General features: G+C 48.6%; 7 protein-coding genes across 7 annotated transcripts; 4 read left to right on the top strand and 3 right to left on the bottom strand.

Moving 5' to 3' along the window:
- Positions 1 to 76: 76 nt before the first annotated feature.
- On the bottom strand, positions 77 to 1,285 carry MYCFIDRAFT_84340 (uncharacterized protein; the record flags this gene model as incomplete). The annotated part of the gene is made up of 1 exon (XM_007933230.1): positions 77 to 1,285. One exon carries the CDS (start codon positions 1,283 to 1,285, stop codon positions 77 to 79), a length of 1,209 nt encoding a protein of 402 aa, XP_007931421.1.
- A 276-nt stretch (positions 1,286 to 1,561) lies between these two features.
- MYCFIDRAFT_145931 (uncharacterized protein) lies at positions 1,562 to 3,130 on the top strand (the record flags this gene model as incomplete). Its single annotated transcript, XM_007933229.1, has 2 exons — positions 1,562 to 2,737; positions 2,810 to 3,130. The coding sequence occupies 2 exons, from the start codon at positions 1,562 to 1,564 to the stop codon at positions 3,128 to 3,130; spliced, it is 1,497 nt and encodes a 498-aa protein (XP_007931420.1).
- Positions 3,131 to 3,678: 548 nt separating this feature from the next.
- On the bottom strand, positions 3,679 to 5,697 carry MYCFIDRAFT_44842 (uncharacterized protein; the record flags this gene model as incomplete). The annotated part of the gene is made up of 1 exon (XM_007933076.1): positions 3,679 to 5,697. The coding sequence occupies one exon, from the start codon at positions 5,695 to 5,697 to the stop codon at positions 3,679 to 3,681; it is 2,019 nt and encodes a 672-aa protein (XP_007931267.1).
- Positions 5,698 to 5,918: 221 nt separating this feature from the next.
- MYCFIDRAFT_216824 (uncharacterized protein) lies at positions 5,919 to 8,050 on the top strand (the record flags this gene model as incomplete). Its single annotated transcript, XM_007933228.1, has 3 exons — positions 5,919 to 5,979; positions 6,054 to 6,522; positions 6,606 to 8,050. 3 exons carry the CDS (start codon positions 5,919 to 5,921, stop codon positions 7,453 to 7,455), a joined length of 1,380 nt encoding a protein of 459 aa, XP_007931419.1. The 3' UTR covers positions 7,456 to 8,050.
- On the bottom strand, positions 7,287 to 8,368 carry MYCFIDRAFT_157672 (uncharacterized protein; the record flags this gene model as incomplete). The annotated part of the gene is made up of 1 exon (XM_007933227.1): positions 7,287 to 8,368. One exon carries the CDS (start codon positions 8,366 to 8,368, stop codon positions 7,544 to 7,546), a length of 825 nt encoding a protein of 274 aa, XP_007931418.1. The 3' UTR covers positions 7,287 to 7,543.
- Positions 8,369 to 9,145: 777 nt separating this feature from the next.
- Positions 9,146 to 10,625, top strand: MYCFIDRAFT_179120 (uncharacterized protein; the record flags this gene model as incomplete). The annotated part of the gene is made up of 12 exons (XM_007933226.1): positions 9,146 to 9,214; positions 9,246 to 9,269; positions 9,293 to 9,331; positions 9,370 to 9,390; positions 9,420 to 9,425; positions 9,463 to 9,610; positions 9,640 to 9,700; positions 9,727 to 9,854; positions 9,881 to 9,918; positions 9,959 to 10,077; positions 10,131 to 10,280; positions 10,304 to 10,625. 12 exons carry the CDS (start codon positions 9,146 to 9,148, stop codon positions 10,623 to 10,625), a joined length of 1,125 nt encoding a protein of 374 aa, XP_007931417.1.
- A 1,048-nt stretch (positions 10,626 to 11,673) lies between these two features.
- MYCFIDRAFT_44956 (uncharacterized protein) lies at positions 11,674 to 11,838 on the top strand (the record flags this gene model as incomplete). The annotated part of the gene is made up of 1 exon (XM_007933086.1): positions 11,674 to 11,838. A coding segment is annotated over one exon (165 nt), but the record flags the coding sequence as incomplete, so codon positions are not given.
- Positions 11,839 to 14,199: the final 2,361 nt, after the last annotated feature.

Raw genomic sequence — 14,199 nt, 5'->3', positions numbered from 1 at the left:
CACCACCTTCCACGGCTTTCATCCGTGGACAACTACCTGCCCAACGCCACATTCGCCCAAGAGCACAAGATCAGCTTCACCAATCCGGAATCAACTCATTTATCTTCCTCGTACTCCCCCTCTTAATCGCCCTCGCCCCCTCAGCACCTACAACCGGTAACTCCTTTACCCCATTCTTCTTCATACTCTGCGGCACAACCTTAGGATCCAAGAGTCCCGCTTGTACCAGCACACTCGCCTGATCCCAATAAACATGTTCACTCTCCAACTTCTCACCTCTCACATGAAAAATACTCACAATCGCAACCTCGATTCTCCTCCCCGTCGCCGGAATCCCCGGGAGTAACCAATCGATTTCTTGAGAATGCGTCAACGATAAATACAATTCGTCGACGATTCGATCTGTGCCGATCGTTCGGGATAGTAAGCGCAGTTGGAGGGATTTATCTGGATTTTCAGGAATCGGTGTGAAATAATTCTTATAGAATTCTTCCAGGTCTTCGGAACCGATTCCGCCGGTCAGAGTCGGGGTATTGATAACATGTGCGTATGGACGGAGTTGTTTCAGAGCTTTTTCTTCTTGGGCGTTGTGCAGAAATTTTACGTGATGGTCTCGTACTGCTTCGATGTCGTTTTCGATTCGAAAGCCTTTGCGTACGGTTGTGAGGGTTCGGGTGAAGGCGAGATTTGCTGCGACGGGGTCGTATTCGTCGAGATCACTTTCTGCGAAACCTGGTTGGCTGCCGGTATAGGTGTAGGTTTTGAAGGAGATGTTGAGACGTTCGCCGTACCCGATGCCGGGGTCGATGCGTTTTTTCACGTTTTTGCGTTTGCCTTGGATTCCTACGACTTCTGGGTGCTTTTCTACGCTGATTTCTGGGCCGGCTAGATGGACTAGGACTTGGACTGAGGCGGGATATTTTGTGTGGACTGAAGGGATTATTGAGGGGTAGTAGGCCACGATTGCGATGAGACGGGGATTGTTGGGTTTGGTGTGAGCTTGAAGGATCAGGTTTGCTGCGGTTCCATAGGCTGCTATGGCGTATTGTTCTGATACTCCAAAGTTATCGCCAATGGTATGGACTCGCTTGATGAAGTTCTCGCCGCCATTGAGGAGCGGACAGTAGACGGTATGAAAGCCTTCATCGGTCCAGGTCTGGATGAGTTCTTCGTCGAAGTCTTCTGTCTCGGCGCAGAGGACTACGTGCGGGATCTTGGTCTTGTTGAGGACATTGAAGAAATTGGATTCCTGGCTGTTGAACCAGGGCGTGTTGAAGGAGGACATGACTTCATGTGACAGCGAAGGAGATGTGAGAAAGCAACTTACCGCGAGAAGAGTCGAATGCTTGTCGTGTGTACCCACATCACCAGATCGTTGGCTGAGAGAAACCGGCTTGCTGGCGAATGTTGTGCAGGATCGGGAGTGAATGCAAATGACGACAGCACCGTCGCGTGGTTGACAGGGATGCGCGTGTCACGCAACTTTCTCATCGTCAACCACTTCGACTTTCCCATACACGACATATATGGCATAGATCAGGCTTCACACAGCGCGGTAAAGATGCCTTTGGGCTTTGAGCGCCTCAATGAGCGCCAGCAGAGACCTAATCAGCTCATAAACTTCATCAAGCCTCTGGAAGGACCCGACAAAGCTACGGCCGAAGAGTTCCTCTCACGAATCGCCGCACAATGCTATCCCGTCATGAAGAAGCACCACATCTCAGTGATGGCTCTCGAAGAGTACGCACCAAATCCAGAATTCCTCGGTCGCAACTTCAACGCCGGCGAGGTCATTCAATTAGTGCTCAAGGACAAGGCAGGAAGATGGCTGTCCATGAAGTTTGTACAGATGGTGATGATGCATGAATTGGCACATTGCAAGCAGATGAACCACAGCCGCTTCTTCTGGAATGTACGGAATGAATATGCCAAGCAGATGGAAGAGCTGTGGCGAGAGCAATACATGGGCGAAGGCATGTGGGGACGTGGTAGAGGACTTGCCACCGGCAGCTTCGTGAATGCAGCTCCTCCTGACCAATCACTGATACCTGAACACCTGTGTGGTGGATCGTATAGACGTCGGGGCAGGAAGAGAAAGCGTGGTGCTCAAGGCGACGAGGACAATACGAAGCTGAGCTATGCTGAGAGACAGCAACAGCGAATTCAGCGCAAATTTGGCAAGCATGGCGAGGGTGAATCTCTAGGCGAGGATGAGCTTGTGCGAGGTGCTCTATCGACTATGAATGGGGGAAAACGAGCTGCAGGAAAGCCGAGGGTGGCCAACAGTAAGCGCGGTAGAGATTTGAGAGCCAATGCTGCCTTGTTGAGATTCGAAGCCGCAAAGAACCAGCAAAAGAAAGAGCAGACGCCTGATTTGGTTGAAGATCTGGACAGCGAGACAGATTCTGAGTGGGAGGCCGACTCAGCAGCCGGCTCAGAGGACAGGTCAGTGGTCATTAGCGATGGGCATGGACATGATTTGGTGAAGGTATGCGGCGATGGCGAGGACGATGAAGAAGGTGCAGGCAGGGAGATGGACGAATTGCGAATGTTGAGCAAGAATCCAACAGCAAAGAAAAAGCATGTGGTTGATCTGGACGCTGAGACTGAAAGCGAATCAGAGCAAGCACCTTCGAATCCGAGAGAAAAGCCTGATACTGTCAGCAGATCTTCCAAGGCAGCGGCACCACCTGCTCGAGGAGAGGAAGGCCATGAAGATTCCGAGACAGAGGACGATGTCGATAACAATGCGAATGCAAGCGAGACGCCCATCCCTGACGACACCTCCCTCCCTTCTCACGAGGCCGAGCCGCTCCAGGAAATCGTTCCCAGTAATACCGCATCTCTACCCGACGAACCAACTCCGTCGTCCGCCTGCCCCATCTGCTCTCTCGAAAACGCACCAAACTCAGTAACCTGCATCGCCTGCTCCCACGTATTATGTCCGAAACTAATGCCAAACCACTGGCGCTGCAAAAGCGATCTCTGCAAAGGCAGTAAATACATCAATGCGGGAGATGCAGGTCGTTGCGGTCTATGTGGCAGTCAAAAGCCCAAGCCGGCACTTTCTAGTGCTGCTACTGAGAGGCCCGTGGGTATCACTCGTGCTGAAGTTTTGAGGTGGGATTGAACGAGAACGTGGTAATGACTTGACGACTGATGCGAGACGGAAATACCGACAATGTCGGCTGTGGCTTGGAAGGATTCGATGATTAGCATGTATATATGACTGTGTAGAGAAAGATGTGAGTAACGTAATGCTTGAACGTCTCTGAGTCTCAAGCACGATGTGAGTAGAAGTCATTCTTGGATTCTCAACAATGCTGCTCCGAACCAAGCAGCAACACGGCCCAGATTTCCACTTCATAAAATTACACGACCACTCACGCGGCAACCCCTCCTCCACAGCGTCCCCCTTCTCCCCATTCCCACTGATACGAAATACCCAACTGCGAAAGGCTAGGAGAGCAGGAGCCGGGCAGCCTTTTGATATCGTATCACGCCTACGTTGCTGCCGATGAAATGAGTTCCGTATGTATGTACTCCAAGAAGATACGTGTGTCAAACCAGCAGAACTGCGAGCTCGAAGTCCAGAGACCGGGACGTTGCCGGTATCCAGTCAAGAAGTTGCTGTGTCAGAACTTTTTTTCGAATTTGACGGAAAAGCGACCTCACTCCTCACCTCCTCCTCCCTGCTCCTCCACCATCCCCACCCCCCCTCTCCCCCAAACTAACAACCTCACTTATCCCCGCCTCTTCCTGCTCATCCTCCATCGCCTGAACTTCTTCCCGCGCATCCCACCATTTCTCTTCCGCACGACTAAACGCTCCCTTTCGAATCTCCTTCACAGATTTCTCTTCGGGATTTCGCTCATACTTCATGGCTTCGAGGATGAGTTCTTGCCATGAGTGAGATGTGCGGGTGAAGAAGGCGCGGAGGGATTCGAAGGGGCGGGGCATGGGGAGGTTGTCGTTTTTGGAGCTTGATGTTGATTGTTCGGGTTCGATGGCGAATGGCTCGGTTGCGGCGATTGAAGCGTCGTCTGTGATTGATGTGGCTGGGGTGGTGGGTTCTGGAACTTCTTCTTCGTAATATTCGTCCTCGTCGGAGCCTTCTTCGGAATCCTCTTCGTCTTCGCTCTCATCGTCTTCACTACCTTGCCAGTCTGCAAGTTCTCGTTTAAAGACTTCCTTGACACCATCCATCTTGCCGAGATCTATCGCCCACATTTCATCGAACGTGAATTCTTGGTCTCCTTTCTCGTACGTGCCTCCGTAGATGTATAGCGTGTCTTCTTGAACTGTGAGCTGGGCGTTGAAGCGTGGATGAGGCATTTCCCAGATGGTCGGCTTCTCAATCTTGTTGGGCTCTTCCTCGTCGCTAGAATGACCGCCGTTGGATTTCTCTTCGTCGTCGTTAAGATTGCCTTTACCTTCGATGAGCGCCAGATTCCGTAGAAGCTCTTCTTCATCAGCCTTCCCTCGACCACGTTTTCCTCGTTCGGCGGCTGGTGCGATTTTTTTGGCCGAACTTCTTGGCCTTCGGAGATTGAGCTGGAAGAACCTGTTTCTGTCGATGTTATAGGCGTAAAGAAGATTGAAGAATTCGCTGTCGATGCCCTCTTCGCTCTCTTCAACATCGTGCACACCTCCAAACATAATGCCTCGACCCTTATGGTGGGCCATGGTAGCACCTGCGCGAGGAGGATTCGGAGCATTGACAGGTCGTTTCCTCCTCTCCCATCGCACGGTCGGTAGGGTGTTCGCAGGCGCGTCCGATGCCGGGGGAGTGATTCTGAGATACCATGTGTCTTGATGGACCATGGGCTTCATAATGACACGCGAAGCTCCAGGCTTGTTGCCTTTCGTCTTGCCTGCAGATGCCGAGGCCTTGACTCGTGAGTACCCTCCGTATATCACTGCTCCAGTCTCATGCGGCAAGAATGAGAAAGAGGATCTGGCGTCTGGCTTTCCAGAAGCGGGTGGCAATGCCGGCTGATGCCATGTGAACTTCTGTGTATCATATAGCCAGACATCCTGCAAATACTTCGTCTGCTGGCTCGTGTCCTGAAAGCCACCAAAGAGGACGATGTAGTTTTTGAAGCAGGTCATGCGATGGCCACTTCTAGCGGGAGGGCCACCCTTGCCTTCCAATTTCGTCCATTCTCGCGTACTTGGCTCCAGTCTCCAGAAGTCGTTGTAGTGGTAGAAGGTGCCTTGCTTAGGACTCGAGAATTCGCCTCCAAACATGTAGATGCCACCGCCATTGCCTCCCGGGCACATGGCATGCCCGCTTCGAGGGAGGGGAGAATTTGGCGACGTGACCTTTCGCCACGAATCGTGGTTGATCTTGTAGACGTACAGATCATTGAAGAATGTCGCCAAAGCACCATTATAGTACTCGCCACCGAAAAGGAACACTTCAGCACTATTGCTCGGCGATGCAACGATGGTGGCTGATGACCTTGGAGTAGGAGGTTCGGAGGCCGATTCCGTGACTTTCAAGAATTGCTCCTGCTGTTTCTGATACTCGGCAAGGATGGCATCAAGATCCGCATCTTCGACATCGCTGTCCTCCTCTTTCGCCTTCTTCGATGCCTTCTTCGTACTCTTTTCCGCTTTCTTGGCTTGCGATGCTTCCTTCTTCGCTTTTTTCGCCGCCGCCGCAGACTTCTTATCCTTTTTATCTTTCGCCATGTCAAATCCTCACCCCAGCATCACAAAATCCCGGGAAGAGAGAAACTGTGGAAATTTGATACAGCGACGCAAAACTTCTGCCAATTCCGGCTGCCGAATGTATATTTAAACATTAGGTACCACCTCACCTGCCTGCTTCAAAAACGTGGGCCTTGGCACCTCAACTTCACCTCCTCTGGACGTCCCTCCAAAACCCCAATCCCCCAAAACCTCGAATCACAATGTCTTCCATCCCAACCCAACCCGCAAAAATCTTGAGTCAGAAAACTCATCAAGTCGCAGGTAAAAATATCACCCATCCCATCCCACCCCTGCACGCCACAAAGAGAAAATCACTCACCAGATTTCACACACAGGCCGTCTGAGCATCACAGAACACTTCTTCAGCGTCCCCAAAGACCACACGCACCCGGAAAACGGCACAATCAACCTCTTCGCCCGCAGCGTCCGCAAACACGAAAACCCCATCTTCCCCAAACCCTCCCCCTCCCCGCCGGATCCTCTCCCCTGGCTCTGTTACTTCCAAGGCGGTCCGGGAATGTCCTGTCGCCCACCGCAACACTACCCGTGGACAGAGAAATTCCTGGAAGCGGGATACCAACTTTTGTATTTAGATCAACGAGGAACCGGGTTGTCGACTCCCGTCACGGCTTCGACGTTGCAGATGCGTGGGTATGAAGATGTACAGGCGCAGTATCTCAAGTTTTATAGAGCGGATAGTATTGTGAGGGATGCGGAGGCGATACGCCAGGTTTTGACGGAGGGGTATGCGGTGGAGAAGAGGAGGTGGAGTATAATGGGGCAGAGTTTTGGGGGGTTTTGTAGGTATGGGGTTTCTTTTTTTTTCATTCGACTTTTCTTCTATCTCTATGGGTTTTATATCTATCTCGGCTGATGAATGCAACTAGTATTACGTATCTCTCCTTCTACCCGCAAGGTCTGCGCGAAGCCTTCATTTTTGGTGGACTTCAACCTCTTGTGAAGAATCCGGATGAAGTTTATCGCCACTGTTACCGGAAAGTCGCGGAGCGGAATCGAGCTTACTACAACAAATATCCTGAAGACGTCGAGCGCGTGCACCTGATCATGCGCTACCTTTCGCGGTTCGGTGATGGAACGATCAAGCTACCTTCCGAAGGCAATCTCACTCGTCGCAGGTTCCGAGCGATGGGAATAAATCTCGGTGCACACGGGGGACTTGATTCGATCCACGATGTTGTGTTGCGCGCGAGCAGCGATATCGAGGCATTCGGACACATTACAAGAGGATCTTTGTCGGCCATCGATCATATGACTTCGTACGATGACAATCTCTTGTACGCGATTCTTCACGAGCCAATTTATTGCGAGGGCCAAGCGCCAAATTGGTCGGCGCAGAGGGTGCTTGAAGAATATCCAGAGTTTAATATCGATACCGAAGGGCCAGTGCTGTTTACGGGCGAAATGATCTATCCTTGGATGTTTGAGGACTATTCCGAACTTCGGAAAGTGCAAGATGTTGCGAATCGTGTCGCTGCAGATGCGGAGTGGCCGGCGCTTTTCGATGAGCAGCAATTGGCGAAGAACGAGGTCCCAGTCTATGCGGCGAGCTATCTTGAGGACATGTATGTGGCATCGGATCTGGCTCTTGAGACGGCGAAGAAGATCAAGGGCTGCAAGGTGTTTACGACCAACGTCATGTTCCACGATGCTGTGAGGTCGAAAATGGATGAGGTGGTCGGTCAGGTGTTGAAGCTTCGAGATGACATCGTGGACTGACGATATGCGGTTCTGGAGGTTCCTTTCTGAGTGTCGCTTCTTCCTCACTCATATAGTAGACATCGTGACATCTTCATTTTTGCTTCGTTCATCCGTCTAGCCGCACTCCTTGCGCTCTCGCAGTCTTGAAAATCCATTCCACAATCGGAGTAACATCCGCCTTCTTAATAGGGACTCTGTGATTGCCGTCCCACTCCATGACGTCGTTGGTCTTGGGATCGCAGTACTGGTTCAACAGCTTCCTATGAAGATGCAAACCGGGATCTGCCAGGCCATGATAATGCAAAGCAGGCAGCTTCAAGATATGCGGACTCTTGCCATCAAATTGGAAGCCCTCGCTCATGCCGCCAGCAGTAACACAGGCATCGCCTTTGGTGTGCTCCGAGAACGAAACCAGCGGACTCCTTCCAGCAAGAAGCACAGCAAACTTGTAATCTGTAAAACAGTCATCACCCTTCTCTTTCCGAATCTGTTGATCATACAACAGACTCGCAGAAAGTTTCGCACCCTGACTAAATCCTATCAATCCAACCCAAGGTCCCGTCCCTTCATCATCACGTTTACAAGTATCGATACTATACAAAATCTCCTCGATGGCGGTCTCGTCATCGATTTCAGGATGTTCGGGCAGCCATCTCAGCCAGCGTCGGAATGGTCCGCAGTCTTGATAGACTGGAATTATGCCTGGACCCGGATCGCAGAAGAAGGGTCCGTCGGCGAAGACGAGCCGAAAGTGCGGGCTGAGATCGCGGATCAAGGCTCGGGATTGTGTGCGGAAGACTTCTGCGTTGACGCCGCCGCCGTGAAGGCAGAGGATTCGAGGCGCGGTGAGGTTTTCGGGAAGAGGAGTTGTGGAGCGGGAGGTGGTGTAGTGGGAGAGGTTCCTCTCTTCGCGCTTTTGCCAGTCGGCCATTCTTTCACAAGCTAGGTGTATGTATTGAGAGGCTGGAATCGGAGGAGGAGTGCTGCTGCATATATCGGCGTGCCGGTGAGCTGTATATGAGGTTTGGTGGGTCTCGACGGGTGATTGTTTCGTGCCGCGCGAGAACTTCGGAGAACAGATATGGTTGGTGGTGAGGAAACAGAGAAGGGAGCAGTGTATCGAGAGAGTAGAACGCTGTCTTACCGTGTACGTGGAAGAAGGATGTATGCTATTTCCAGCTGATTGTTGAGGCTGAGAAGAGGATGATCTTGTGCTCAGTTCTACGGATTTGGTGGAGTCATGGTCGGTGCTCCCGATTTCACAATGCCGATTGCCGACGCTTGAACATTCTGCCGACGCGTTTTGGTCCGCTCTTTCCCCTGCTCCTACAACATCATCGGCATTTTCACAGACCACCTTGACATACATATGATATTACGGCCATCCTAGTCGACGTCGACGTATACGGCCACATCCGATCCATATCATACCCGTCAATAATGTCACGACTGCCGAAGGGTGTTCTACAAGTTATTTCAGTTTCAAAAACCCCCGAGCTTTGTGGAAACATCCTCGACGACCATGGCCATGATCTGCATCTCCATTGCCCAAGATGTATTCCGAAACGAGATTCCTTCCCAGTCAGTCCCACAGCATCGTATAGACCCTACAAACTGCTCTATACGTGTGTTTCGTGTTTTCGTCTCATATTGTAGTAACACTCCGAACATTCCGAGCACGAGACGTCTCTGCTCCCCATCACAATCTATGAAGCGGCTGGAGAAAATAATTAGAGATTGGAGCCGGAGTCTTTTTGGGTCCTATGCTTCCAAGGTAGTGGAAGTCGTTCGTGTCGCAATTTGGAAAGGGTAGGTCGTACTGCTGCGAGGGAGTTTGCGGTTGGTTTTTGGATAGGAGGAGGAGAAGCTTCCACTCGTTGTGATCTTTTGTCTTGTTGCCTAGCTTAGGAAGGAGGTTGAGGGGATATAAAGGGAACCTGTGGCCAAGAAGAAGTAGCTAGATTCGAGTGATATTAGAACAGGAGGTTGTGTCCTTAACAGCGATTGATGCACGCTGCGCTCTAGCTTCTATGCTCTAGGAGACTAGAATCTGTACCGTCTGCAACGTATCGACCACCGCTCGAAGTGTATGCCGGAGCTGTATATCATCGCGGCGGATTTCCCGAATGCTGGCTAGCTAGATGGTGTGTCTTGAATGTTTTGAGGAAATTGCGTTTAAGGAGGTGGTTAGAGAGATGTGAGAGGAATGGATGGATGTTGCGAAATCGCACTACGGTATTCATATAGATAGGTGCCAAGAAAAGTGAGTGTGTCTGCAATAAAGAGCAGTGTGCAAGTAGTAGTGATTCTTTCTTTTGAATCCAAGGCGATTGGATCAGTACGCAGGGTATTAGAATATGATAGCGGAAAGAAATGTAGCTGTTCTTCAATCAAGTTGTTTGCCACACCAAACCCACGTGAGGTTACTGTAACGCTGGGAGAGGCTTGCTCGTGGTGTTTCAGAAGTATGTCAATGAGTCTGTGTGTCAATAACGATGACGTTTCTGCAATGCTTCGATAGTGTTATAGCGAGCCGTGCACACCGCGGCGTTCTCTGATCGGAGCCCAGAGATTTTGGCGAAGCACAGTCGATAGAAGAATGAATCAACGCGCGCTGAATGTTTCACCAAGAACCGCTAGGTAGTCCGGGCAAGGGAGACTACCTAGGGGTACGCAGTTAATGTCCGTGCCAGGGTGCGGAAGTCCTCTCCGCGATCTCCTGAGGATGAGGTGATGAGGACCGTGGCAGAGTCGACAGGCGTGGACAGTGCAAAGAGGTCTAGATTCCTGATGTCGAATCGTCCCCCGTCTTTCGAAGATGAGAATCATGAGATGCTGAATAAGTGTGGATCTATTCTATGCCTAGTTGCCCTGCCCATGTCTCGATTGAAAATGGCGCGTACACTATCGAAGTCGGTTGCGGATCGAGGAGTTTTCTTTCGGGGGAAGAGAGACTATTGATCCCGTATGTACATATGTGGAGGCACACGCGTAGCGAACAAGAATTTGCTGCGCGCATTGCGAATCACGAAGGTACGGGCATGGTGATGTTAGACACAATGGCACAAGCCCCGGGGCCCGGTGAACGCGAAATTTGGAAAATAACACCGTGTACACGCAAATTTTGGAGTGTACAGTGTATCGTATGGACACCGCGGGTAATATGGCCGGGTACAGCGGATAACTAGATAGTGAGGTGGATATCATTCGTAATGTATCGTACCTAGTATAGACGCGCAGTTGACTAATCTGTGTCTTGTGTATGTCTATATCGTAAGCACCGTACTTATAAGCCCGGAAGAGTCGGGAAGACTGAAGTTAAATACACTGTAAGTGTACATACAATCACTATACGGGCAGCGATTGGCCTAGTGCAGAGGGTGTAGTAAGGTACTTAAGGCCCCGGATACCTCGCGCTCGATTATTAATAATTGAGGCTACTTATCTATAAGACGAGTAGGTCTACTATAAGACAGGTTAGATACCTATAATTGAGCCTCTTATCGACCTTGTCTATAAGTTAGTCCAATTATCTATAATTCAGGCCTTTAGATAGGCCAATTTTAAAAGCAGCCCTTTAGCTAGAAGGACTCGCTTTTATAATTGAACTGCTAATAGTATAGTAGCTATTCTCGTACGGCTCTATCTCCTTTTAGTCTAGTGCAATATGCCTTACTCTTTCTTTATGTGATTGCTATAAAATAACTGTAATAAATAGTCGCTATAACGATAGAAGAACCGGACGTTAAGGACCTCGAAGGCTTCGTACTATACCTAGCGATTTATACGATACTATAGATAGCGCGTATACTGTTAGAAGAGGTAGAACGACCGAAGTATCGACTAACAGGTATAATAACGAGCCTTATAGCGCTAGAATTAGGCTCTTAGTAGACATAGATAATGCTGCTTAGCCCGCCTAAGTATTGTTATAATGCGACGAGGCTTCGATAACCTATTCTTAAAGCGCTAATTAGCACTCTCGTCGACGAATACGACCTTACCGGAGGTCCGAGGATTAGTCTAGCGGAACAGGTAGTTATATTCCTCAATATAGCAGCGCACGGCTACACTAACCGCTAACTGCGCAGACTATATTAATACTCGCTATTAAGCTGTCGAAGAGCCGTTCTTAAGATCAGTCGATTGTTATATACTATGTTTAGAGACAAGGCGCGGTAGCTAGGTAATGAACCGACCTCTCGCGAGATATCCGATAACCCTAAATTCTAGCTATATTTCTCGGGTTGTATTAGCGCTCTTAATAGTACTTATATCCCTTTTAAAGCAGTAAAGGTACCTAATCTAGGCGCTTATCGTAACCGCAAAGGAGGTGTATCGCAGAATGTATTAGCGTACTATAACTTCGAAGGAATGGTTACCTATATATTGCCTAGATAGGAGGGCTCGGCGGCGGATAGCACTGTATTATAATTAGCTATTAGGAAGGGCTTGAGAATACCGAAGGGACGGTATTATCTCGCTAACGGTAGCTATTCAAAGAACCTTAAATACACCCTCGTACTATACTAAAGAACACGCTATTACCTTCGAGAATAGCACGCTTCTAAGATAAAGCCCGAGCGGAAGGAAGAGTTATTCAATCTACGCTATTTATAGCTTTGTAATTATATCGAGCGGCGATATAGTATAATAAAGGAGTAGTTCTTCCTACTAAAGAATAGGCTAAACAAGGGGTATTCGGCCCTCTAATAGGCGCGGTTTGTTGTCGCTGTCTGCGCTCTAAATAACTTTATAAATGCTTATAAATAGGCGGCGGAAGATGAGGTGTTTGAATAGCAACCGGACGACAGAGATACTAGATTTAATAAGGATAATATTACTAAGGACGAGGTCGCCGAAGTAGACCGCCTATCGATAGCAATAAGAAGCAAAATAGCGGTATTTAGAGACAAGATATCGACTGCAATGTAGCGAGAATATCTTCTAAGGTAGGAGACTAGCAATCTATACGAAGATGATTAATAATATTAGTAGGAGTAGGAAGTAAAGTTATTAGTAGAGCGGAGCGTATACGAAATCGTAGCGCAGTTCCGTACGAGCAGGTCTTAGCGCTATTCCTTACCTTATTTCGCTGTTTCCGATGCTTTCTAGAACCTCAGTTAGATCTTATAGACGCTATTATCACTGTCGACGCTATTCTACGTTCTCTTAACTAAGAAAGCGGGAAGCTCCGAGCTTAGCGTTAAAATCCGACACCTATTGCTGTATCGCCATTTTCCCTATAGAAACACTACCATTTTTCTTCTAAGTTCCTATTAGTTAAGAGTTAATTAGCATATGCTTTATATAAAAAAACAACGAGGAAAATCGGTTATAGGGCTATTAAGGAAACTTGTAATAAAGTGTAAATTTACAAGTTTTGCTAAGCTTAGCGCTTAGCTTCACATGCTACTGCACTCGGAGGAAAATATAGCTTTGTTTCAGGATTAAAACATTGACGAGAATGCTCGTAATAGCAGCTACGGTAATAGGTCTGAAAACTCTATGCGAAAATTAACAACACTATTACACAAATTTATAGTATAGCCAACCCCGCACTATTGTATAGAATGCGCAACGCCTATCGATATTCTACTGCCAATTGAACCTATTCTAACTACTAAAGCCTATCTCTTAGAGCGACGGCAATAAGTGTTCCCTATATCTATAATACATTTAATAGGCAGGGTAATCGAGAGGTATATTCTAAGGGTCTATTTAACTTATAATTTGGTAGGTTTAATAGTCTATTAGCCCTACGGTTTGTTTAGGAGTCGGTCGGATTAGTACTTCTACTATAGGAGCCGAAGTCGACTAGGGCTCCTCCTTTTCTTCCTCGTCTACCTTGCCTCTCTTCTTTAATAGGTACTTTAGCATTAGCTCGAGATTATAGTCTAGACACCTAAGAATACGCCCGGCGGTGCCTTTATTTTCCATTAGATCTATAATGCTTATCCGCTTTGTAAAGGACAGCTTTTGAATGCCCTCGCAGTTTATAGCCCTTCGAGTAGCGGCTATTATAATAGTGTCCTTCGGCTAAGCGGAAAACTGCCTACTAGCAGTAAGAGAAGCCATTGCCCTTTGTAAGGGCTTCTTAAGGTTTGTAAGCGTAGCAGTCACCTTATTAGTATAGTAAGAATAAAGCTTAGGCGTCTTATTATCCTTCTTCTTCTTTTAAGAGGCTGTAACCGCCTGTTTCTATAGGTTAGGACCTCGTTTCCTGCCTCGACTAATACTGCTATCGGTACTAGACGACCGCTCGAGCGGTAAACTCGGCCCTTTAGAATAGCTCCTTTCCTCGTCCGACGCAGGCTAATCTTCCTTAGTTATAACAACCTTATTATCGTTACCTACTACCGTTTCCTCGCGAGTCTCACCCTCTAGCGGTTTAGTAAGGTCCCTAGCTTCTAACGCGCCTTCACCTATCGCTAACTAATTACTAAACAATACCTCTAGCTTATCGTAGAAGTCCGGCAAATTCTCTCAAAATAGCAACGCTTCTAGGTAAGCCTCGAAATAGGCGTCTTTAACGTCTAGCTTAGCGCGAGGCGGCTACCCTTACTAACCGCTCGTTCTTCTAAGGTAGGCCTTCTACTTCTTCTATAATAGCCTAAAGGCGTTAAACTTGTTGCGTACCTGCTTTAAGGTGATATTAACATCAAACTTAGCATTTAGCTCCTTTGTAACGTCCGCTATATCCGACTCTAGAAACCCTTAATTATTATTCTACTTCGCAATCCGCTCGATAAGCGCCTCTAG

This window comes from Pseudocercospora fijiensis, assembly GCF_000340215.1.
Source record: "Pseudocercospora fijiensis CIRAD86 unplaced genomic scaffold MYCFIscaffold_10, whole genome shotgun sequence".
Lineage (NCBI taxonomy): Eukaryota > Fungi > Ascomycota > Dothideomycetes > Mycosphaerellales > Mycosphaerellaceae > Pseudocercospora > Pseudocercospora fijiensis.
Note: the sequence above shows the minus strand (reverse complement) of the source record. Positions and strands in the feature narration are given on the sequence as shown.